The sequence below is a fragment of the Coregonus lavaretus genome (genome assembly GCF_964263955.1).
Source record: "Coregonus lavaretus genome assembly, contig: HAP1_SCAFFOLD_648, whole genome shotgun sequence".
In the NCBI taxonomy this organism is placed as follows: Eukaryota; Metazoa; Chordata; class Actinopteri; order Salmoniformes; family Salmonidae; genus Coregonus; species Coregonus lavaretus.
Genome location: NW_028165728.1, coordinates 230,295 through 254,318, shown reverse-complemented (window position 1 = coordinate 254,318; position 24,024 = coordinate 230,295). Strand labels below are relative to the sequence as shown.

Genomic DNA, 24,024 nt, shown 5'->3' with positions numbered 1-24,024 from the left:
CTCTCTGTCTCCATGTCTCTTTACTACACCTCTCTGTCTCCATGTCTCTTTACTGCACCTCTCTGTCTCCATGTCTCTTTACTGCACCTCTGTCTCCATGTCTCTTTACTGCACCTCTCTGTCTCCATGTCTCTTTACTGCACCTCTCTGTCTCCATGTCTCTTTACTGCACCTCTCTGTCTCCATGTCTCTTTACTGCACACCTCTGTCTCTTTACTGCACCTCTCTGTCTCCATGTCTCTTTACTGCACCTCTCTGTCTCCATGTCTCTTTACTGCACCTCTGTCTCCATGTCTCTTTACTACACCTCTCTGTCTCCATGTCTCTTTACTGCACCTCTCTGTCTCCATGTCTCTTTACTGCACCTCTCTGTCTCCATGTCTCTTTACTGCACCTCTCTGTCTCTTTACTGCACCTCTGTCTCCATGTCTCTTTACTACACCTCTGTCTCCATGTCTCTTTACTACACCTCTCTGTCTCCATGTCTCTTTACTACACCTCTCTGTCTCCATGTCTCTTTACTGCACCTCTCTGTCTCCATGTCTCTTTACTGCACCTCTCTGTCTCCATGTCTCTTTACTGCACCTCTCTGTCTCCATGTCTCTTTCTCTTTACTGCACCTCTCTGTCTCCATGTCTCTTTACTACACCTTTCTGTCTCATGTCTCTTTACTGCACCTCTCTGTCTCCATGTCTCTTTACTGCACCTCTCTGTCTCCATGTCTCTTTACTACACCTCTCTGTCTCCGTGTCTCTTTACTACACCTCTCTGTCTCCATGTCTCTTTACTACACCTCTCTGTCTCCATGTCTCTTTACTACACCTCTCTGTCTCCATGTCTCTTTCTCTTTACTGCACCTCTCTGTCTCCATGTCTCTTTACTGCACCTCTCTGTCTCCATGTCTCTTTACTGCACCTCTGTCTCCATGTCTCTGTCTCTTTACTGCACCTCTCTGTCTCCATGTCTCTTTACTACACCTCTCTGTCTCCATGTCTCTTTACTACACCTCTCTGTCTCCATGTCTCTTTACTGCACCTCTCTGTCTCCATGTCTCTTTACTGCACCTCTCTGTCTCCATGTCTCTTTACTGCACCTCTCTGTCTCTTTACTGCACCTCTGTCTCCATGTCTCTTTACTACACCTCTGTCTCCATGTCTCTTTACTACACCTCTCTGTCTCCATGTCTCTTTACTACACCTCTCTGTCTCCATGTCTCTTTACTGCACCTCTCTGTCTCCATGTATCTTTACTGCACCTCTCTGTCTCCATGTCTCTTTACTGCACCTCTCTGTCTCCATGTCTCTTTCTCTTTACTGCACCTCTCTGTCTCCATGTCTCTTTACTACACCTCTCTGTCTCATGTCTCTTTACTGCACCTCTCTGTCTCCATGTCTCTTTACTGCACCTCTCTGTCTCCATGTCTCTTTACTGCACCTCTCTGTCTCCATGTCTCTTTCTCTTTACTGCACCTCTCTGTCTCCATGTCTCTTTACTGCACCTCTCTGTCTCCATGTCTCTTTACTGCACCTCTCTGTCTCCATGTCTCTCTCTTTACTGCACCTCTCTGTCTCCATGTCTCTTTACTACACCTCTCTGTCTCCATGTCTCTTTACTACACCTCTCTGTCTCCATGTCTCTTTACTGCACCTCTCTGTCTCCATGTCTCTTTACTACACCTCTCTGTCTCTTTACTGCACCTCTGTCTCCATGTCTCTTTACTATACCTCTCTGTCTCCATGTCTCTTTACTGCACCTCTCTGTCTCTTTACTGCACCTCTGTCTCCATGTCTCTTTACTATACCTCTGTCTCTTTACTACACCTCTCTGTCTCCATGTCTCTTTACTGCACCTCTCTGTCTCCATGTCTCTTTACTGCACCTCTCTGTCTCCATGTCTCTTTACTGCACCTCTCTGTCTCTTTACTGCACCTCTCTGTCTCCATGTCTCGTTACTGCACCTCTCTGTCTCTTTACTGCACCTCTCTGTCTCCATGTCTCTTTACTACACCTCTCTGTCTCCATGTCTCTTTACTACACCTCTCTGTCTCCATGTCTCTTTACTGCACCTCTCTGTCTCTTTACTGCACCTCTCTGTCTCCATGTCTCTTTACTACACCTCTCTGTCTCCATGTCTCTTTACTGCACCTCTCTGTCTCCATGTCTCTTTACTGCACCTCTGTCTCCATGTCTCTTTACTGCACACCTCTGTCTCTTTACTGCACCTCTCTGTCTCCATGTCTCTTTACTGCACCTCTCTGTCTCTTTACTGCACCTCTGTCTCCATGTCTCTTTACTACACCTCTGTCTCCATGTCTCTTTACTACACCTCTCTGTCTCCATGTCTCTTTACTGCACCTCTCTGTCTCCATGTCTCTTTACTGCACCTCTCTGTCTCATGTCTCTTTACTGCACCTCTCTGTCTCATGTCTCTTTACTGCACCTCTCTGTCTCATGTCTCTTTACTACACCTCTCTGTCTCTTTACTACACCTCTCTGTCTCCATGTCTCTTTACTGCACCTCTCTGTCTCCATGTCTCTTTACTGCACCTCTCTGTCTCCATGTCTCTTTACTGCACCTCTCTGTCTCCATGTCTCTTTCTCTTTACTGCACCTCTCTGTCTCCATGTCTCTTTACTACACCTCTCTGTCTCCATGTCTCTTTACTGCACCTCTCTGTCTCCATGTCTCTTTACTACACCTCTCTGACTCCATGTCTCTTAACTGCACCTCTCTGTCTCCATGTCTCTTTACTGCACCTCTCTGTCTCTTTACTGCACCTCTGTCTCCATGTCTCTTTACTGCACCTCTCTGTCTCCATGTCTCTTTACTATACCTCTCTGTCTCTTTACTACACCTCTCTGTCTCCATGTCTCTTTACTGCACCTCTCTGTCTCCATGTCTCTTTACTGCACCTCTCTGTCTCCATGTCTCTTTACTGCACCTCTCTGTCTCCATGTCTCTTTACTGCACCTCTCTGTCTCTTTACTGCACCTCTCTGTCTCCATGTCTCGTTACTGCACCTCTCTGTCTCCATGTCTCTTTACTGCACCTCTCTGTCTCTTTACTGCACCTCTCTGTCTCCATGTCTCTTTACTACACCTCTCTGTCTCCATGTCTCTTTACTACACCTCTCTGTCTCCATGTCTCTTTACTACACCTCTCTGTCTCCATGTCTCTTTACTACACCTCTCTGTCTCTTTACTGCACCTCTGTCTCTTTACTGCACCTCTCTGTCTCTTTACTGCACCTCTCTGTCTCTTTACTGCACCTCTCTGTCTCTTTACTGCACCTCTCTGTCTCCATGTCTCTTTACTGCACCTCTCTGTCTCTTTACTGCACCTCTCTGTCTCTTTACTGCACCTCTCTGTCTCTTTACTGCACCTCTCTGTCTCTTTACTGCACCTCTCTCTCTTTACTGCACCTCTCTGTCTCTTTACTGCACCTCTGTCTCTTTACTGCACCTCTCTGTCTCCATGTCTCTTTACTACACCTCTCTGTCTCTTTACTGCACCTCTCTGTCTCCGTCTCTTTACTACACCTCTCTGTCTCCATGTATCTTTACTGCACCTCTCTGTCTCCATGTCTCTTTACTGCACCTCTCTGTCTCCATGTCTCTTTACTACACCTCTCTGTCTCCATGTCTCTTTACTACACCTCTCTGTCTCCATGTATCTTTACTGCACCTCTCTGTCTCCATGTCTCTTTACTACACCTCTCTGTCTCCATGTATCTTTACTACACCTCTCTGTCTCCATGTCTCTTTACTGCACACCTCTGTCTCTTTACTGCACCTCTCTGTCTCCATGTCTCTTTACTGCACCTCTCTGTCTCCATGTCTCTTTACTGCACCTCTCTGTCTCTTTACTGCACCTCTCTGTCTCCATGTCTCTTTACTACACCTCTCTGTCTCCATGTCTCTTTACTGCACCTCTCTGTCTCTTTACTGCACCTCTCTGTCTCATGTCTCTTTACTGCACCTCTCTGTCTCTTTACTGCACCTCTCTGTCTCCATGTCTCTTTACTGCACCTCTCTGTCTCCATGTCTCTTTATTGCACCTCTCTGTCTCCATGTCTCTTTACTGCACCTCTCTGTCTCCATGTCTCTATACTACACCTCTGTCTCCATGTCTCTTTACTGCACCTCTCTGTCTCCATGTCTCTTTACTGCACCTCTCTGTCTCTTTACTGCACCTCTCTGTCTCCATGTCTCTTTACTACACCTCTCTGTCTCCATGTCTCTTTACTGCACACCTCTGTCTCTTTACTGCACCTCTCTGTCTCATGTCTCTTTACTGCACCTCTCTGTCTCTTTACTGCACCTCTCTGTCTCCATGTCTCTTTACTGAACCTCTCTGTCTCCATGTCTCTTTACTACACCTCTCTGTCTCCATGTCTCTTTACTGCACCTCTGTCTCCATGTCTCTTTACTGCACCTCTCTGTCTCCATGTCTCTTTACTGCACCTCTCTGTCTCCATGTCTCTTTATTGCACCTCTCTGTCTCCATGTCTCTTTACTGTACCTCTCTGTCTCCATGTCTCTTTACTACACCTCTCTGTCTCCATGTCTCTTTACTACACCTCTCTGTCTCCATGTCTCTTTACTGCACCTCTCTGTCTCCATGTCTCTTTACTACACCTCTCTGTCTCCATGTCTCTTTACTGCACCTCTCTGTCTCCATGTCTCTATACTACACCTCTCTGTCTCCATGTCTCTTTACTGCACCTCTATGTCTCCATGTCTCTTTACTGCACCTCTCTGTCTCCATGTCTCTTTACTGCACCTCTGTCTCCATGTCTCTTTACTGCACCTCTCTGTCTCCATGTCTCTATACTACACCTCTCTGTCTCTTTACTACACCTCTCTGTCTCCATGTCTCTTTACTGCACCTCTCTGTCTCTTTACTGCACCTCTCTGTCTCCATGTCTCTTTACTGCACCTCTCTGTCTCCATGTCTCTTTACTACACCCCTCTGTCTCCATGTCTCTTTACTGCACCTCTCTGTCTCCATGTCTCTTTACTACACCTCTCTGTCTCCATGTCTCTTTACTGCACCTCTCTGTCTCCATGTCTCTTTACTGCACCTCTCTGTCTCCATGTCTCTTTACTACACCTCTCTGTCTCCATGTCTCTTTACTGCACCTCTCTGTCTCCATGTCTCTTTACTGCACCTCTCTGTCTCCATGTCTCTTTACTGCACCTCTCTGTCTCCATGTCTCTTTACTACACCTCTCTGTCTCCATGTCTCTTTATTGCACCTCTCTGTCTCCATGTCTCTTTACTGCACCTCTCTGTCTCCATGTCTCTATACTACACCTCTCTTTCTCTTTACTGCACCTCTCTGTCTCCATGTCTCTTTACTGCACCTCTCTGTCTCCATGTCTCTTTACTGCACCTCTCTGTCTCCATGTCTCTTTACTGCACCTCTCTGTCTCCATGTCTCTTTACTGCACCTCTCTGTCTCTTTACTGCACCTCTCTGTCTCTTTACTGCACCTCTGTCTCTTTACTACACCTCTCTGTCTCCATGTCTCTTTATTGCACCTCTCTGTCTCCATGTCTCTTTACTGCACCTCTCTGTCTCCATGTCTCTTTACTGCACCTCTCTGTCTCCATGTATCTTTACTGCACCTCTGTCTCCATGTCTCTTTACTGCACCTCTCTGTCTCCATGTCTCTATACTACACCTCTCTGTCTCTTTACTACACCTCTCTGTCTCCATGTCTCTTTACTGCACCTCTCTGTCTCCATGTCTCTTTACTGCACCTCTCTGTCTCCATGTCTCTTTACTGCACCTCTCTGTCTCCATGTCTCTTTACTACACCTCTCTGTCTCCATGTCTCTTTACTGCACCTCTCTGTCTCCATGTCTCTATACTACACCTCTCTGTCTCCATGTCTCTTTACTACACCTATGTCTCCATGTCTCTTTACTGCACCTCTCTGTCTCCATGTCTCTTTACTGCACCTCTGTCTCCATGTCTCTTTACTGCACCTCTCTGTCTCCATGTCTCTATACTACACCTCTCTGTCTCTTTACTACACCTCTCTGTCTCTTTACTGCACCTCTCTGTCTCCATGTCTCTTTACTGCACCTCTCTGTCTCCATGTCTCTTTACTACACCCCTCTGTCTCCATGTCTCTTTACTGCACCTCTCTGTCTCCATGTCTCTTTACTACACCTCTCTGTCTCCATGTCTCTTTACTGCACCTCTCTGTCTCCATGTCTCTTTACTGCACCTCTCTGTCTCCATGTCTCTTTACTGCACCTCTCTGTCTCCATGTCTCTTTACTGCACCTCTCTGTCTCCATGTCTCTTTACTGCACCTCTCTGTCTCCATGTCTCTTTACTGCACCTCTCTGTCTCCATGTCTCTTTACTACACCTCTCTGTCTCCATGTCTCTTTATTGCACCTCTCTGTCTCCATGTCTCTTTACTGCACCTCTCTGTCTCCATGTCTCTATACTACACCTCTCTTTCTCTTTACTGCACCTCTCTGTCTCCATGTCTCTTTACTGCACCTCTCTGTCTCCATGTCTCTTTACTGCACCTCTCTGTCTCCATGTCTCTTTACTGCACCTCTCTGTCTCCATGTCTCTTTACTGCACCTCTCTGTCTCCATGTCTCTTTACTGCACCTCTCTGTCTCTTTACTGCACCTCTCTGTCTCTTTACTGCACCTCTGTCTCTTTACTACACCTCTCTGTCTCCATGTCTCTTTATTGCACCTCTCTGTCTCCATGTCTCTTTACTGCACCTCTCTGTCTCCATGTCTCTTTACTGCACCTCTCTGTGTCCATGTCTCTTTACTGCACCTCTGTCTCCATGTCTCTATACTACACCTCTCTGTCTCTTTACTACACCTCTCTGTCTCCATGTCTCTTTACTGCACCTCTCTGTCTCCATGTCTCTTTACTGCACCTCTCTGTCTCCATGTCTCTTTACTGCACCTCTCTGTCTCTTTACTGCACCTCTCTGTCTCCATGTCTCTTTACTGCACCTCTCTGTCTCCATGTCTCTTTATTGCACCTCTCTGTCTCCATGTCTCTTTACTGCACCTCTCTGTCTCCATGTCTCTATACTACACCTCTCTTTCTCTTTACTGCACCTCTCTGTCTCCATGTCTCTTTACTGCACCTCTCTGTCTCCATGTCTCTATACTACACCTCTCTTTCTCTTTATTGCACCTCTCTGTCTCCATGTCTCTTTACTGCACCTCTCTGTCTCCATGTCTCTTTACTGCACCTCTCTGTCTCCATGTCTCTTTACTGCACCTCTCTGTCTCCATGTCTCTTTACTACACCTCTCTGTCTCCATGTCTCTTTACTACACCTCTCTGTCTCCATGTCTCTTTATTGCACCTCTCTGTCTCATGTCTCTTTACTGCACCTCTCTGTCTCCATGTCTCTTTACTGCACCTCTCTGTCTCTTTACTGCACCTCTGTCTCCATGTCTCTTTACTGCACCTCTCTGTCTCCATGTCTCTTTATTGCACCTCTCTGTCTCCATGTCTCTTTACTGCACCTCTCTGTCTCCATGTCTCTTTACTGCACCTCTGTCTCCATGTCTCTTTACTGCACCTCTCTGTCTCCATGTCTCTTTACTACACCTCTCTGTCTCCATGTCTCTTTATTGCACCTCTCTGTCTCATGTCTCTTTACTACACCTCTCTGTCTCCATGTCTCTTTACTACACCTCTCTGTCTCCATGTCTCTTTACTACACCTCTCTGTCTCATGTCTCTTTACTGCACCTCTCTGTCTCTTTACTGCACCTCTCTGTCTCCATGTCTCTTTACTGCACCTCTCTGTCTCCATGTCTCTTTACTACACCTCTCTGTCTCCATGTCTCTTTACTGCACCTCTCTGTCTCCATGTCTCTTTACTGCACCTCTCTGTCTCCATGTCTCTTTACTACACCTCTCTGTCTCTTTACTGCACCTCTCTGTCTCTTTACTGCACCTCTCTGTCTCTTTACTGCACCTCTCTGTCTCTTTACTGCACCTCTCTGTCTCCATGTCTCTTTACTGCACCTCTCTGTCTCTTTACTGCACCTCTCTGTCTCCATGTCTCTTTACTGCACCTCTCTGTCTCATGTCTCTTTACTGCACCTCTCTGTCTCTTTACTGCACCTCTCTGTCTCCATGTCTCTTTACTGCACCTCTCTGTCTCCATGTCTCTTTATTGCACCTCTCTGTCTCCATGTCTCTTTACTGCACCTCTCTGTCTCCATGTCTCTTTATTGCACCTCTCTGTCTCCATGTCTCTTTCTCTTTACTGCACCTCTCTGTCTCCATGTCTCTTTCTCTTTACTGCACCTCTCTGTCTCCATGTCTCTTTACTACACCTCTCTGTCTCCATGTCTCTTTACTGCACCTCTCTGTCTCCATGTCTCTTTACTACACCTCTCTGTCTCCATGTCTCTTTACTACACCTCTCTGTCTCCATGTCTCTTTACTGCACCTCTCTGTCTCCATGTCTCTTTATTGCACCTCTCTGTCTCCATGTCTCTTTACTGTACCTCTCTGTCTCCATGTCTCTTTACTACACCTCTCTGTCTCCATGTCTCTTTACTGCACCTCTCTGTCTCCATGTCTCTTTATTGCACCTCTCTGTCTCCATGTCTCTTTACTGCACCTCTCTGTCTCCATGTCTCTTTACTGCACCTCTCTGTCTCCATGTCTCTTTACTGCACCTCTCTGTCTCCATGTCTCTTTACTGCACCTCTCTGTCTCTTTACTGCACCTCTCTGTCTCCATACTGCACCTCTCTGTCTCCATGTCTCTTTACTGCACCTCTGTCTCCATGTCTCTTTACTACACCTCTCTGTCTCCATGTCTCTTTACTGCACCTCTGTCTCATGTCTCTTTACTGCACCTCTCTGTCTCCATGTCTCTTTACTACACCTCTCTGTCTCCATGTCTCTTTACTACACCTCTCTGTCTCCATGTCTCTTTACTACACCTCTCTGTCTCTTTACTACACCTCTCTGTCTCCATGTCTCTTTACTATACCTCTCTGTCTCTTTACTACACCTCTCTGTCTCCATGTCTCTTTACTGCACCTCTCTGTCTCCATGTCTCTTTACTACACCTCTCTGTCTCCATGTCTCTTTACTACACCTCTCTGTCTCCATGTCTCTTTACTACACCTCTCTGTCTCCATGTCTCTTTACTGCACCTCTCTGTCTCCATGTCTCTTTACTGCACCTCTCTGTCTCCATGTCTCTTTACTACACCTCTCTGTCTCCATGTCTCTTTACTACACCTCTCTGTCTCCATGTCTCTTTACTGCACCTCTCTGTCTCCATGTCTCTTTACTGCACCTCTCTGTCTCCATGTCTCTTTACTGCACCTCTCTGTCTCCATGTCTCTTTACTACACCTCTCTGTCTCCATGTCTCTTTACTACACCTCTCTGTCTCTTTACTGCACCTCTGTCTCCATGTCTCTTTACTGCACCTCTCTGTCTCCATGTCTCTTTACTACACCTCTCTGTCTCCATGTCTCTTTACTACACCTCTCTGTCTCCATGTCTCTTTACTACACCTCTCTGTCTCCATGTCTCTTTACTACACCTCTCTGTCTCTTTACTGCACCTCTCTGTCTCCATGTCTCTTTACTGCACCTCTCTGTCTCCATGTCTCTTTCCCGTTACTCCATCAGTCAGTCACATGCTTCTACCTCTGTCTACCCAGTGTTCCCCTTACCTGTGTTACATTACTGTTGTAACTGGATAAGGAATCTCCATACTATAACAAGTAACGATCTACTGCATCCGTCTCTTCATTATCAAGAACCTATTCCCTCTTAGTTACAGAATAACTACATGTTTTATCTATCACTCAACATTTAACTCTTCTCCTGTCTCTGTCTCCAGGGTCGGGCTCTGTCTCGGGCCAAATCCCGCAGGAACCTGGACTTCCAGGACGTGTTGGACAAGCTGGCAGACAAGGGTATCGCCATCAGGGTGGCTTCGCCCAAACTAGTCATGGAAGAGGTAGGCTTCGCTTCGCCCAAACTAGTCATGGTGTCAGGGGGAAGACGTGTCCTGGATGAGCTTTAGCGGCCAGCCTCTTGAGCACAGAAATAAAACTATTTAAAAGAGCAGTATTTTAAACACTACAGTGTGTTAAGGGATGGCTCATGGCTAGTGTTTCAGTGTGTGGTAAGGGGTGGCTCATGGCTAGTGTTTCAGTGTGTGGTAAGGGGTGTTTCAGTGTGTGGTAAGGGGTGGCTCATGGCTAGTGTTTCAGTGTGTGGTAAGGGGTGTTTCAGTGTGTGGTAAGGGGTGGGTCATGGCTAGTGTTTCAGTGTGTGGTAAGGGGTGGCTCATGGCTAGTGTTTCAGTGTGTGGTAAGGGGTGTTTCAGTGTGTGGTAAGGGGTGGCTCATGGCTAGTGTTTCAGTGTGTGGTAAGGGGTGTTTCAGTGTGTGTTAAGGGGTGGGTCATGGCTAGTGTTTCAGTGTGTGGTAAGGGGTGTTTCAGTGTGGTAAGGGGTGTTTCAGTGTGTGGTAAGGGGTGGGTCATGGCTAGTGTTTCAGTGTGTGGTAAGGGGTGTTTCAGTGTGTGGTAAGGGGTGGGTCATGGCTAGTGTTTCAGTGTGTGGTAAGGGGTGGCTCATGGCTAGTGTTTCAGTGTGTGGTAAGGGGTGTTTCAGTGTGTGGTAAGGGGTGGGTCATAGCTAGTGTTTCAGTGTGTGGTAAGGGGTGTTTCAGTGTGTGGTAAGGGGTGGGTCATAGCTAGTGTTTCAGTGTGTGGTAAGGGGTGTTTCAGTGTGTGGTAAGGGGTGGGTCATAGCTAGTGTTTCAGTGTGTGGTAAGGGGTGTTTCAGTGTGTGTTAAGGGGTGGGTCATGGCTAGTGTTTCAGTGTGTGGTAAGGGGTGTTTCAGTGTGGTAAGGGGTGTTTCAGTGTGTGGTAAGGGGTGGGTCATGGCTAGTGTTTCAGTGTGTGGTAAGGGGTGTTTCAGTGTGTGGTAAGGGGTGGGTCATGGCTAGTGTTTCAGTGTGTGGTAAGGGGTGGCTCATGGCTAGTGTTTCAGTGTGTGGTAAGGGGTGTTTCAGTGTGTGGTAAGGGGTGGGTCATAGCTAGTGTTTCAGTGTGTGGTAAGGGGTGTTTCAGTGTGTGGTAAGGGGTGGGTCATGGCTAGTGTTTCAGTGTGTGGTAAGGGGTGTTTCAGTGTGTGGTAAGGGGTGGGTCATAGCTAGTGTTTCAGTGTGTGGTAAGGGGTGTTTCAGTGTGTGGTAAGGGGTGGGTCATGGCTAGTGTTTCAGTGTGTGGTAAGGGGTGTTTCAGTGTGTGGTAAGGGATGGCTCATGGCTAGTGTTTCAGTGTGTGGTAAGGGGTGGGTCATGGCTAGTGTTTCAGTGTGTGGTAAGGGGTGGGTCATGGCTAGTGTTTCAGTGTGTGGTAAGGGGTGTTTCAGTGTGTGGTAAGGGGTGGGTCATGGCTAGTGTTTCAGTGTGTGGTAAGGGGTGGGTCATGGCTAGTGTTTCAGTGTGTGGTAAGGGGTGTTTCAGTGTGTGGTAAGGGGTGTTTCAGTGTGTGGTAAGGGGTGGGTCATAGCTAGTGTTTCAGTGTGTGGTAAGGGGTGGGTCATGGCTAGTGTTTCAGTGTGTGGTAAGGGGTGGCTCATGGCTAGTGTTTCAGTGTGTGGTAAGGGGTGTTTCAGTGTGTGTTAAGGGGTGGGTCATGGCTAGTGTTTCAGTGTGTGGTAAGGGGTGTTTCAGTGTGTGGTAAGGGGTGTTTCAGTGTGTGGTAAGGGGTGGGTCATAGCTAGTGTTTCAGTGTGTGGTAAGGGGTGGGTCATGGCTAGTGTTTCAGTGTGTGGTAAGGGGTGTTTCAGTGTGTGGTAAGGGGTGTTTCAGTGTGTGGTAAGGGGTGGGTCATGGCTAGTGTTTCAGTGTGTGGTAAGGGGTGGCTCATGGCTAGTGTTTCAGTTTGTGGTAAGGGGTGTTTCAGTGTGTGGTAAGGGGTGGGTCATGGCTAGTGTTTCAGTGTGTGGTAAGGGGTGGCTCATGGCTAGTGTTTCAGTGTGTGGTAAGGGGTGTTTCAGTGTGTGGTAAGGGGTGGGTCATGGCTAGTGTTTCAGTGTGTGGTAAGGGGTGGGTCATGGCTAGTGTTTCAGTGTGTGGTAAGGGGTGTTTCAGTGTGTGGTAAGGGGTGTTTCAGTGTGTGGTAAGGGGTGTTTCAGTGTGTGGTAAGGGGTGGGTCATGGCTAGTGTTTCAGTGTGTGGTAAGGGGTGGCTCATGGCTAGTGTTTCAGTGTGTGGTAAGGGGTGTTTCAGTGTGTGGTAAGGGGTGGGTCATAGCTAGTGTTTCAGTGTGTGGTAAGGGGTGTTTCAGTGTGTGGTAAGGGGTGTTTCAGTGTGTGGTAAGGGGTGTTTCAGTGTGTGGTAAGGGGTGGGTCATGGCTAGTGTTTCAGTGTGTGGTAAGGGGTGGCTCATGGCTAGTGTTTCAGTGTGTGGTAAGGGGTGGGTCATGGCTAGTGTTTCAGTGTGTGGTAAGGGGTGTTTCAGTGTGTGGTAAGGGATGGGTCATGGCTAGTGTTTCAGTGTGTGGTAAGGGGTGTTTCAGTGTGTGGTAAGGGGTGTTTCAGTGTGTGGTAAGGGGTGGGTCATGGCTAGTGTTTCAGCGTGTGGTAAGGGGTGGGTCATGGCTAGTGTTTCTGTGTGTGGTAAGGGGTGTTTCAGTGTGTGGTAAGGGGTGTTTCAGTGTGTGGTAAGGGGTGGGTCATGGCTAGTGTTTCAGTGTGTGGTAAGGGGTGGCTCATGGCTAGTGTTTCAGTGTGTGGTAAGGGATGGGTCATGGCTAGTGTTTCAGTGTGTGGTAAGGGGTGTTTCAGTGTGTGGTAAGGGGTGTTTCAGTGTGTGGTAAGGGGTGGGTCATAGCTAGTGTTTCAGTGTGTGGTAAGGGGTGGGTCATGGCTAGTGTTTCAGTGTGTGGTAAGGGGTGGCTCATGGCTAGTGTTTCAGTGTGTGGTAAGGGGTGTTTCAGTGTGTGTTAAGGGGTGGGTCATGGCTAGTGTTTCAGTGTGTGGTAAGGGGTGTTTCAGTGTGTGGTAAGGGGTGTTTCAGTGTGTGGTAAGGGGTGGGTCATAGCTAGTGTTTCAGTGTGTGGTAAGGGGTGGGTCATGGCTAGTGTTTCAGTGTGTGGTAAGGGGTGTTTCAGTGTGTGGTAAGGGGTGTTTCAGTGTGTGGTAAGGGGTGGGTCATGGCTAGTGTTTCAGTGTGTGGTAAGGGGTGGCTCATGGCTAGTGTTTCAGTGTGTGGTAAGGGGTGTTTCAGTGTGTGGTAAGGGGTGGGTCATGGCTAGTGTTTCAGTGTGTGGTAAGGGGTGGCTCATGGCTAGTGTTTCAGTGTGTGGTAAGGGGTGTTTCAGTGTGTGGTAAGGGGTGGGTCATGGCTAGTGTTTCAGTGTGTGGTAAGGGGTGGCTCATGGCTAGTGTTTCAGTGTGTGGTAAGGGGTGTTTCAGTGTGTGGTAAGGGGTGGGTCATAGCTAGTGTTTCAGTGTGTGGTAAGGGGTGTTTCAGTGTGTGGTAAGGGTTGTTTCAGTGTGTGGTAAGGGGTGTTTCAGTGTGTGGTAAGGGGTGGGTCATGGCTAGTGTTTCAGTGTGTGGTAAGGGGTGGCTCATGGCTAGTGTTTCAGTGTGTGGTAAGGGGTGGGTCATGGCTAGTGTTTCAGTGTGTGGTAAGGGGTGTTTCAGTGTGTGGTAAGGGATGGGTCATGGCTAGTGTTTCAGTGTGTGGTAAGGGGTGTTTCAGTGTGTGGTAAGGGGTGTTTCAGTGTGTGGTAAGGGGTGGGTCATGGCTAGTGTTTCAGCGTGTGGTAAGGGGTGGGTCATGGCTAGTGTTTCAGTGTGTGGTAAGGGGTGTTTCAGTGTGTGGTAAGGGGTGGGTCATGGCTAGTGTTTCAGTGTGTGGTAAGGGGTGGGTCATGGCTAGTGTTTCAGTGTGTGGTAAGGGGTGTTTCAGTGTGTGGTAAGGGGTGTTTCAGTGTGTGGTAAGGGGTGTTTCAGTGTGTGGTAAGGGGTGGGTCATGGCTAGTGTTTCAGTGTGTGGTAAGGGGTGGCTCATGGCTAGTGTTTCAGTGTGTGGTAAGGGGTGTTTCAGTGTGTGGTAAGGGGTGGGTCATAGCTAGTGTTTCAGTGTGTGGTAAGGGGTGTTTCAGTGTGTGGTAAGGGGTGTTTCAGTGTGTGGTAAGGGGTGTTTCAGTGTGTGGTAAGGGGTGGGTCATGGCTAGTGTTTCAGTGTGTGGTAAGGGGTGGCTCATGGCTAGTGTTTCAGTGTGTGGTAAGGGGTGGGTCATGGCTAGTGTTTCAGTGTGTGGTAAGGGGTGTTTCAGTGTGTGGTAAGGGATGGGTCATGGCTAGTGTTTCAGTGTGTGGTAAGGGGTGTTTCAGTGTGTGGTAAGGGGTGTTTCAGTGTGTGGTAAGGGGTGGGTCATGGCTAGTGTTTCAGTGTGTGGTAAGGGGTGGCTCATGGCTAGTGTTTCAGTGTGTGGTAAGGGATGGGTCATGGCTAGTGTTTCAGTGTGTGGTAAGGGGTGTTTCAGTGTGTGGTAAGGGGTGTTTCAGTGTGTGGTAAGGGGTGGGTCATAGCTAGTGTTTCAGTGTGTGGTAAGGGGTGGGTCATGGCTAGTGTTTCAGTGTGTGGTAAGGGGTGGCTCATGGCTAGTGTTTCAGTGTGTGGTAAGGGGTGTTTCAGTGTGTGTTAAGGGGTGGGTCATGGCTAGTGTTTCAGTGTGTGGTAAGGGGTGTTTCAGTGTGTGGTAAGGGGTGTTTCAGTGTGTGGTAAGGGGTGGGTCATAGCTAGTGTTTCAGTGTGTGGTAAGGGGTGGCTCATGGCTAGTGTTTCAGTGTGTGGTAAGGGGTGTTTCAGTGTGTGGTAAGGGGTGTTTCAGTGTGTGGTAAGGGGTGGGTCATGGCTAGTGTTTCAGTGTGTGGTAAGGGGTGGCTCATGGCTAGTGTTTCAGTGTGTGGTAAGGGGTGTTTCAGTGTGTGGTAAGGGGTGGGTCATGGCTAGTGTTTCAGTGTGTGGTAAGGGGTGGCTCATGGCTAGTGTTTCAGTGTGTGGTAAGGGGTGTTTCAGTGTGTGGTAAGGGGTGGGTCATGGCTAGTGTTTCAGTGTGTGGTAAGGGGTGGCTCATGGCTAGTGTTTCAGTGTGTGGTAAGGGGTGTTTCAGTGTGTGGTAAGGGGTGGGTCATAGCTAGTGTTTCAGTGTGTGGTAAGGGGTGTTTCAGTGTGTGGTAAGGGTTGTTTCAGTGTGTGGTAAGGGGTGTTTCAGTGTGTGGTAAGGGGTGGGTCATGGCTAGTGTTTCAGTGTGTGGTAAGGGGTGGCTCATGGCTAGTGTTTCAGTGTGTGGTAAGGGGTGGGTCATGGCTAGTGTTTCAGTGTGTGGTAAGGGGTGTTTCAGTGTGTGGTAAGGGATGGGTCATGGCTAGTGTTTCAGTGTGTGGTAAGGGGTGTTTCAGTGTGTGGTAAGGGGTGTTTCAGTGTGTGGTAAGGGGTGGGTCATGGCTAGTGTTTCAGCGTGTGGTAAGGGGTGGGTCATGGCTAGTGTTTCAGTGTGTGGTAAGGGGTGTTTCAGTGTGTGGTAAGGGGTGTTTCAGTGTGTGGTAAGGGGTGGGTCATGGCTAGTGTTTCAGTGTGTGGTAAGGGGTGGCTCATGGCTAGTGTTTCAGTGTGTGGTAAGGGATGGGTCATGGCTAGTGTTTCAGTGTGTGGTAAGGGGTGTTTCAGTGTGTGGTAAGGGGTGTTTCAGTGTGTGGTAAGGGGTGGCTCATGGCTAGTGTTTCAGTGTGTGGTAAGGGGTGTTTCAGTGTGGTAAGGGGTGTTTCAGTGTGTGGTAAGGGGTGGGTCATGGCTAGTGTTTCAGTGTGTGGTAAGGGGTGGGTCATGGCTAGTGTTTCAGTGTGTGGTAAGGGGTGTTTCAGTGTGTGGTAAGGGGTGTTTCAGTGTGTGGTAAGGGATGGGTCATGGCTAGTGTTTCAGTGTGTGGTAAGGGGTGTTTCAGTGTGTGGTAAGGGGTGTTTCAGTGTGTGGTAAGGGGTGGGTCATGGCTAGTGTTTCAGTGTGTGGTAAGGGGTGGGTCATGGCTAGTGTTTCAGTGTGTGGTAAGGGGTGGCTCATGGCTAGTGTTTCAGTGTGTGGTAAGGGGTGGCTCATGGCTAGTGTTTCAGTGTGTGGTAAGGGGTGTTTCAGTGTGTGTTAAGGGGTGGGTCATGGCTAGTGTTTCAGTGTGTGGTAAGGGGTGGGTCATGGCTAGTGTTTCAGTGTGTGGTAAGGGGTGTTTCAGTGTGTGGTAAGGGGTGGGTCATGGCTAGTGTTTCAGTGTGTGGTAAGGGGTGGGTCATGGCTAGTGTTTCAGTGTGTGGTAAGGGGTGTTTCAGTGTGTGGTAAGGGGTGGGTCATGGCTAGTGTTTCAGTGTGTGGTAAGGGGTGGCTCATGGCTAGTGTTTCAGTGTGTGGTAAGGGGTGTTTCAGTGTGTGGTAAGGGGTGGGTCATGGCTAGTGTTTCAGTGTGTGGTAAGGGGTGTTTCAGTGTGTGGTAAGGGGTGGGTCATGGCTAGTGTTTCAGTGTGTGGTAAGGGGTGTTTCAGTGTGTGGTAAGGGGTGGCTCATGGCTAGTGTTTCAGTGTGTGGTAAGGGGTGGCTCATGGCTAGTGTTTCAGTGTGTGGTAAGGGGTGTTTCAGCGTGTGGTAAGGGGTGGGTCATGGCTAGTGTTTCAGTGTGTGGTAAGGGGTGGGTCATGGCTAGTGTTTCAGTGTGTGGTAAGGGGTGTTTCAGTGTGTGGTAAGGGGTGGGTCATGGCTAGTGTTTCAGTGTGTGGTAAGGGGTGTTTCAGTGTGTGGTAAGGGGTGTTTCAGTGTGTGGTAAGGGGTGGGTCATGGCTAGTGTTTCAGTGTGTGGTAAGGGGTGGGTCATGGCTAGTGTTTCAGTGTGTGGTAAGGGGTGGCTCATGGCTAGTGTTTCAGTGTGTGGTAAGGGGTGTTTCAGTGTGTGGTAAGGGGTGGGTCATGGCTAGTGTTTCAGTGTGTGGTAAGGTGTGGGTCATGGCTAGTGTTTCAGTGTGTGTTAAGGGGTGTTTCAGTGTGTGGTAAGGGGTGGGTCATGGCTAGTGTTTCAGTGTGTGGTAAGGGGTGGGTCATGGCTAGTGTTTCAGTGTGTGGTAAGGGGTGTTTCAGTGTGTGGTAAGGGGTGGGTCATGGCTAGTGTTTCAGTGTGTGGTAAGGGGTGTTTCAGTGTGTGGTAAGGGGTGTTTCAGTGTGTGGTAAGGGGTGGGTCATGGCTAGTGTTTCAGCGTGTGGTAAGGGGTGTTTCAGTGTGTGGTAAGGGGTGTTTCAGTGTGTGGTAAGGGGTGGGTCATGGCTAGTGTTTCAGCGTGTGGTAAGGGGTGTTTCAGTGTGTGGTAAGGGGTGTTTCAGTGTGTGGTAAGGGGTGGGTCATGGCTAGTGTTTCAGTGTGTGGTAAGGGGTGTTTCAGTGTGTGGTAAGGGGTGGGTCATGGCTAGTGTTTCAGTGTGTGGTAAGGGGTGGCTCATGGCTAGTGTTTCAGTGTGTGGTAAGGGGTGGCTCATGGCTAGTGTTTCAGTGTGTGGTAAGGGGTGTTTCAGTGTGTGGTAAGGGGTGTTTCATTGTGTGGTAAGGGGTGGGTCATGGCTAGTGTTTCAGTGTGTGGTATGGGGTGTTTCAGTGTGTGGTAAGGGGTGGCTCATGGCTAGTGTTTCAGTGTGTGGTAAGGGGTGGGTCATGGCTAGTGTTTCAGTGTGTGGTAAGGGGTGTTTCAGTGTGTGGTAAGGGGTGGGTCATGGCTAGTGTTTCAGTGTGTGGTAAGGGGTGTTTCAGTGTGGTAAGGGGTGTTTCAGTGTGTGGTAAGGGGTGGGTCATGGCTAGTGTTTCAGTGTGTGGTAAGGGGTGTTTCAGTGTGTGGTAAGGGGTGTTTCAGTGTGTGGTAAGGGGTGGGTCATGGCTAGTGTTTCAGTGTGTGGTAAGGGGTGTTTCAGTGTGTGGTAAGGGGTGGCTCATGGCTAGTGTTTCAGTGTGTGGTAAGGGGTGGCTCATGGCTAGTGTTTCAGTGTGTGGTAAGGGGTGTTTCAGCGTGTGGTAAGGGGTGGGTCATGGCTAGTGTTTCAGTGTGTGGTAAGGGGTGGGTCATGGCTAGTGTTTCAGTGTGTGGTAAGGGGTGTTTCAGTGTGTGGTAAGGGGTGGGTCATGGCTAGTGTTTCAGTGTGTGGTAAGGGGTGGGTCATGGCTAGTGTTTCAGTGTGTGGTAAGGGGTGGCTCATGGCTAGTGTTTCAGTGTGTGGTAAGGGGTGTTTCAGTGTGTGGTAAGGGGTGGGTCATGGCTAGTGTTTCAGTGTGTGGTAAGGTGTGGGTCATGGCTAGTGTTTCAGTGTGTGGTAAGGGGTGTTTCAGTGTGTGTTAAGGGGTGTTTCAGTGTGTGGTAAGGGGTGGGTCATGGCTAGTGTTTCAGTGTGTGGTAAGGGGTGGGTCATGGCTAGTATTTCAGTGTGTGGTAAGGGGTGTTTCAGTGTGTGGTAAGGGGTGGGTCATGGCTAGTGTTTCAGTGTGTGGTAAGGGGTGTTTCAGTGTGTGGTAAGGGGTGTTTCAGTGTGTGGTAAGGGGTGGGTCATGGCTAGTGTTTCAGCGTGTGGTAAGGGGTGTTTCAGTGTGTGGTAAGGGGTGTTTCAGTGTGTGGTAAGGGGTGGGTCATGGCTAGTGTTTCAGCGTGTGGTAAGGGGTGTTTCAGTGTGTGGTAAGGGGTGTTTCAGTGTGTGGTAAGGGGTGGGTCATGGCTAGTGTTTCAGTGTGTGGTAAGGGGTGTTTCAGTGTGTGGTAAGGGGTGGGTCATGGCTAGTGTTTCAGCGTGTGGTAAGGGGTGGGCTCATGGCTAGTGTTTCAGTGTGTGGTAAGGGGTGGGTCATGGCTAGTGTTTCAGTGTGTGGTAAGGGGTGGCTCATGGCTAGTGTTTCAGTGTGTGGTAAGGGGTGGCTCATGGCTAGTGTTTCAGTGTGTGGTAAGGGGTGTTTCAGTGTGTGGTAAGGGGTGGCTCATGGCTAGTGTTTCAGTGTGTGGTAAGGGGTGGGTCATGGCTAGTGTTTCAGTGTGTGGTAAGGGGTGTTTCAGTGTGTGGTAAGGGGTGGGTCATGGCTAGTGTTTCAGTGTGTGGTAAGGGGTGTTTCAGTGTGGTAAGGGGTGTTTCAGTGTGTGGTAAGGGGTGTTTCAGTGTGTGGTAAGGGGTGTTTCAGTGTGTGGTAAGGGGTGGGTCATGGCTAGTGTTTCAGTGTGTGGTAAGGGGTGGGTCATGGCTAGTGTTTCAGTGTGTGGTAAGGGGTGGCTCATGACTAGTGTTTCAGTGTGTGGTAAGGGGTGGCTCATGGCTAGTGTTTCAGTGTGTGGTAAGGGGTGTTTCAGTGTGTGGTAAGGGGTGTTTCAGTGTGTGGTAAGGGGTGGGTCATGGCTAGTGTTTCAGTGTGTGGTAAGGGGTGTTTCAGTGTGTGGTAAGGGGTGGCTCATGGCTAGTGTTTGAGTGTGTAAAGGGGTGGGTCATGGCTAGTGTTTCAGTGTGTGGTAAGGGGTGTTTCAGTGTGTGGTAAGGGGTGGGTCATGGCTAGTGTTTCAGTGTGTGGTAAGGGGTGTTTCAGTGTGTGGTAAGGGGTGTTTCAGTGTGTGGTAAGGGGTGTTTCAGTGTGTGGTAAGGGGTGGCTCATGGCTAGTGTTTCAGTGTGTGGTAAGGGGTGGGTCATGGCTAGTGTTTCAGTGTGTGGTAAGGGGTGGCTCATGGCTAGTGTTTCAGTGTGTGGTAAGGGGTGTTTCAGTGTGTGGTAAGGGGTGGCTCATGGCTAGTGTTTCAGTGTGTGGTAAGGGATGGGTCATGGCTAGTGTTTCAGTGTGTGGTAAGGGGTGTTTCAGTGTGTGGTAAGGGGTGTTTCAGTGTGTGGTAAGGGGTGTTTCAGTGTGTGTTAAGGGGTGGGTCATGGCTAGTGTTTCAGTGTGTGGTAAGGGGTGTTTCAGTGTGTGGTAAGGGGTGGGTCATAGCTAGTGTTTCAGTGTGTGGTAAGGGGTGTTTCAGTGTGTGGTAAGGGGTGTTTCAGTGTGTGGTAAGGGGTGGGTCATAGCTAGTGTTTCAGTGTGTGGTAAGGGGTGGGTCATGGCTAGTGTTTCAGTGTGTGGTAAGGGGTGGCTCATGGCTAGTGTTTCAGTGTGTGGTAAGGGGTGTTTCAGTGTGTGTTAAGGGGTGGGTCATGGCTAGTGTTTCAGTGTGTGGTAAGGGGTGTTTCAGTGTGTGGTAAGGGGTGTTTCAGTGTGTGGTAAGGGGTGGGTCAGTGTGTGGTAAGGGGTGTTTCAGTGTGTGGTAAGGGGTGGGTCATGGCTAGTGTTTCAGTGTGTGGTAAGGGGTGTTTCAGTGTGTGGTAAGGGGTGTTTCAGTGTGTGGTAAGGGGTGGGTCATGGCTAGTGTTTCAGTGTGTGGTAAGGGGTGGCTCATGGCTAGTGTTTCAGTGTGTGGTAAGGGGTGTTTCAGTGTGTGGTAAGGGGTGGGTCATGGCTAGTGTTTCAGTGTGTGGTAAGGGGTGGCTCATGGCTAGTGTTTCAGTGTGTGGTAAGGGGTGGCTCATGGCTAGTGTTTCAGTGTGTGGTAAGGGGTGTTTCAGTGTGTGTTAAGGGGTGGGTCATGGCTAGTGTTTCAGTGTGTGGTAAGGGGTGGGTCATGGCTAGTGTTTCAGTGTGTGGTAAGGGGTGTTTCAGTGTGTGGTAAGGGGTGGGTCATGGCTAGTGTTTCAGTGTGTGGTAAGGGGTGGGTCATGGCTAGTGTTTCAGTGTGTGGTAAGGGGTGTTTCAGTGTGTGGTAAGGGGTGGGTCATGGCTAGTGTTTCAGTGTGTGGTAAGGGGTGGCTCATGGCTAGTGTTTCAGTGTGTGGTAAGGGGTGTTTCAGTGTGTGGTAAGGGGTGGGTCATGGCTAGTGTTTCAGTGTGTGGTAAGGGGTGTTTCAGTGTGTGGTAAGGGGTGGGTCATGGCTAGTGTTTCAGTGTGTGGTAAGGGGTGTTTCAGTGTGTGGTTAGGGGTGGCTCATGGCTAGTGTTTCAGTGTGTGGTAAGGGGTGGCTCATGGCTAGTGTTTCAGTGTGTGGTAAGGGGTGTTTCAGCGTGTGGTAAGGGGTGGGTCATGGCTAGTGTTTCAGTGTGTGGTAAGGGGTGGGTCATGGCTAGTGTTTCAGTGTGTGGTAAGGGGTGTTTCAGTGTGTGGTAAGGGGTGGGTCATGGCTAGTGTTTCAGTGTGTGGTAAGGGGTGTTTCAGTGTGTGGTAAGGGGTGTTTCAGTGTGTGGTAAGGGGTGGGTCATGGCTAGTGTTTCAGTGTGTGGTAAGGGGTGGGTCATGGCTAGTGTTTCAGTGTGTGGTAAGGGGTGGCTCATGGCTAGTGTTTCAGTGTGTGGTAAGGGGTGTTTCAGTGTGTGGTAAGGGGTGGGTCATGGCTAGTGTTTCAGTGTGTGGTAAGGTGTGGGTCATGGCTAGTGTTTCAGTGTGTGTTAAGGGGTGTTTCAGTGTGTGGTAAGGGGTGGGTCATGGCTAGTGTTTCAGTGTGTGGTAAGGGGTGGGTCATGGCTAGTGTTTCAGTGTGTGGTAAGGGGTGTTTCAGTGTGTGGTAAGGGGTGGGTCATGGCTAGTGTTTCAGTGTGTGGTAAGGGGTGGGTCATGGCTAGTGTTTCAGTGTGTGGTAAGGGGTGGCTCATGGCTAGTGTTTCAGTGTGTGGTAAGGGGTGTTTCAGTGTGTGGTAAGGGGTGGGTCATGGCTAGTGTTTCAGTGTGTGGTAAGGTGTGGGTCATGGCTAGTGTTTCAGTGTGTGGTAAGGGGTGTTTCAGTGTGTGTTAAGGGGTGTTTCAGTGTGTGGTAAGGGGTGGGTCATGGCTAGTGTTTCAGTGTGTGGTAAGGGGTGGGTCATGGCTAGTATTTCAGTGTGTGGTAAGGGGTGTTTCAGTGTGTGGTAAGGGGTGGGTCATGGCTAGTGTTTCAGTGTGTGGTAAGGGGTGTTTCAGTGTGTGGTAAGGGGTGTTTCAGTGTGTGGTAAGGGGTGGGTCATGGCTAGTGTTTCAGCGTGTGGTAAGGGGTGTTTCAGTGTGTGGTAAGGGGTGTTTCAGTGTGTGGTAAGGGGTGGGTCATGGCTAGTGTTTCAGCGTGTGGTAAGGGGTGTTTCAGTGTGTGGTAAGGGGTGTTTCAGTGTGTGGTAAGGGGTGGGTCATGGCTAGTGTTTCAGTGTGTGGTAAGGGGTGTTTCAGTGTGTGGTAAGGGGTGGGTCATGGCTAGTGTTTCAGCGTGTGGTAAGGGGTGGGCTCATGGCTAGTGTTTCAGTGTGTGGTAAGGGGTGGGTCATGGCTAGTGTTTCAGTGTGTGGTAAGGGGTGGCTCATGGCTAGTGTTTCAGTGTGTGGTAAGGGGTGGCTCATGGCTAGTGTTTCAGTGTGTGGTAAGGGGTGTTTCAGTGTGTGGTAAGGGGTGGCTCATGGCTAGTGTTTCAGTGTGTGGTAAGGGGTGGGTCATGGCTAGTGTTTCAGTGTGTGGTAAGGGGTGTTTCAGTGTGTGGTAAGGGGTGGGTCATGGCTAGTGTTTCAGTGTGTGGTAAGGGGTGTTTCAGTGTGGTAAGGGGTGTTTCAGTGTGTGGTAAGGGGTGTTTCAGTGTGTGGTAAGGGGTGTTTCAGTGTGTGGTAAGGGGTGGGTCATGGCTAGTGTTTCAGTGTGTGGTAAGGGGTGGGTCATGGCTAGTGTTTCAGTGTGTGGTAAGGGGTGGCTCATGACTAGTGTTTCAGTGTGTGGTAAGGGGTGGCTCATGGCTAGTGTTTCAGTGTGTGGTAAGGGGTGTTTCAGTGTGTGGTAAGGGGTGTTTCAGTGTGTGGTAAGGGGTGGGTCATGGCTAGTGTTTCAGTGTGTGGTAAGGGGTGTTTCAGTGTGTGGTAAGGGGTGGCTCATGGCTAGTGTTTGAGTGTGTAAAGGGGTGGGTCATGGCTAGTGTTTCAGTGTGTGGTAAGGGGTGTTTCAGTGTGTGGTAAGGGGTGGGTCATGGCTAGTGTTTCAGTGTGTGGTAAGGGGTGTTTCAGTGTGTGGTAAGGGGTGTTTCAGTGTGTGGTAAGGGGTGTTTCAGTGTGTGGTAAGGGGTGGCTCATGGCTAGTGTTTCAGTGTGTGGTAAGGGGTGGGTCATGGCTAGTGTTTCAGTGTGTGGTAAGGGGTGGCTCATGGCTAGTGTTTCAGTGTGTGGTAAGGGGTGTTTCAGTGTGTGGTAAGGGGTGGCTCATGGCTAGTGTTTCAGTGTGTGGTAAGGGATGGGTCATGGCTAGTGTTTCAGTGTGTGGTAAGGGGTGTTTCAGTGTGTGGTAAGGGGTGTTTCAGTGTGTGGTAAGGGGTGTTTCAGTGTGTGTTAAGGGGTGGGTCATGGCTAGTGTTTCAGTGTGTGGTAAGGGGTGTTTCAGTGTGTGGTAAGGGGTGGGTCATAGCTAGTGTTTCAGTGTGTGGTAAGGGGTGTTTCAGTGTGTGGTAAGGGGTGTTTCAGTGTGTGGTAAGGGGTGGGTCATAGCTAGTGTTTCAGTGTGTGGTAAGGGGTGGGTCATGGCTAGTGTTTCAGTGTGTGGTAAGGGGTGGCTCATGGCTAGTGTTTCAGTGTGTGGTAAGGGGTGTTTCAGTGTGTGTTAAGGGGTGGGTCATGGCTAGTGTTTCAGTGTGTGGTAAGGGGTGTTTCAGTGTGTGGTAAGGGGTGTTTCAGTGTGTGGTAAGGGGTGGGTCAGTGTGTGGTAAGGGGTGTTTCAGTGTGTGGTAAGGGGTGGGTCATGGCTAGTGTTTCAGTGTGTGGTAAGGGGTGTTTCAGTGTGTGGTAAGGGGTGTTTCAGTGTGTGGTAAGGGGTGGGTCATGGCTAGTGTTTCAGTGTGTGGTAAGGGGTGGCTCATGGCTAGTGTTTCAGTGTGTGGTAAGGGGTGTTTCAGTGTGTGGTAAGGGGTGGGTCATGGCTAGTGTTTCAGTGTGTGGTAAGGGGTGGCTCATGGC

The 24,024-nt window shown here is 49.5% G+C and overlaps 1 protein-coding gene across 1 annotated transcript in view; it reads left to right on the top strand.

Moving 5' to 3' along the window:
• The window catches only part of LOC311115540 (RNA-splicing ligase RtcB homolog), a 70,762-nt gene that overhangs the window by 28,884 nt on the left and 17,854 nt on the right, over nt 1-24,024 (top strand). Inside the window, exon 11 of the mRNA XM_084190694.1 lies at nt 9,872-9,991. Within this exon, the coding sequence (XP_084046820.1) occupies nt 9,872-9,991 (120 nt within the window). The remainder of the gene's footprint in view (nt 1-9,871; nt 9,992-24,024) is intronic.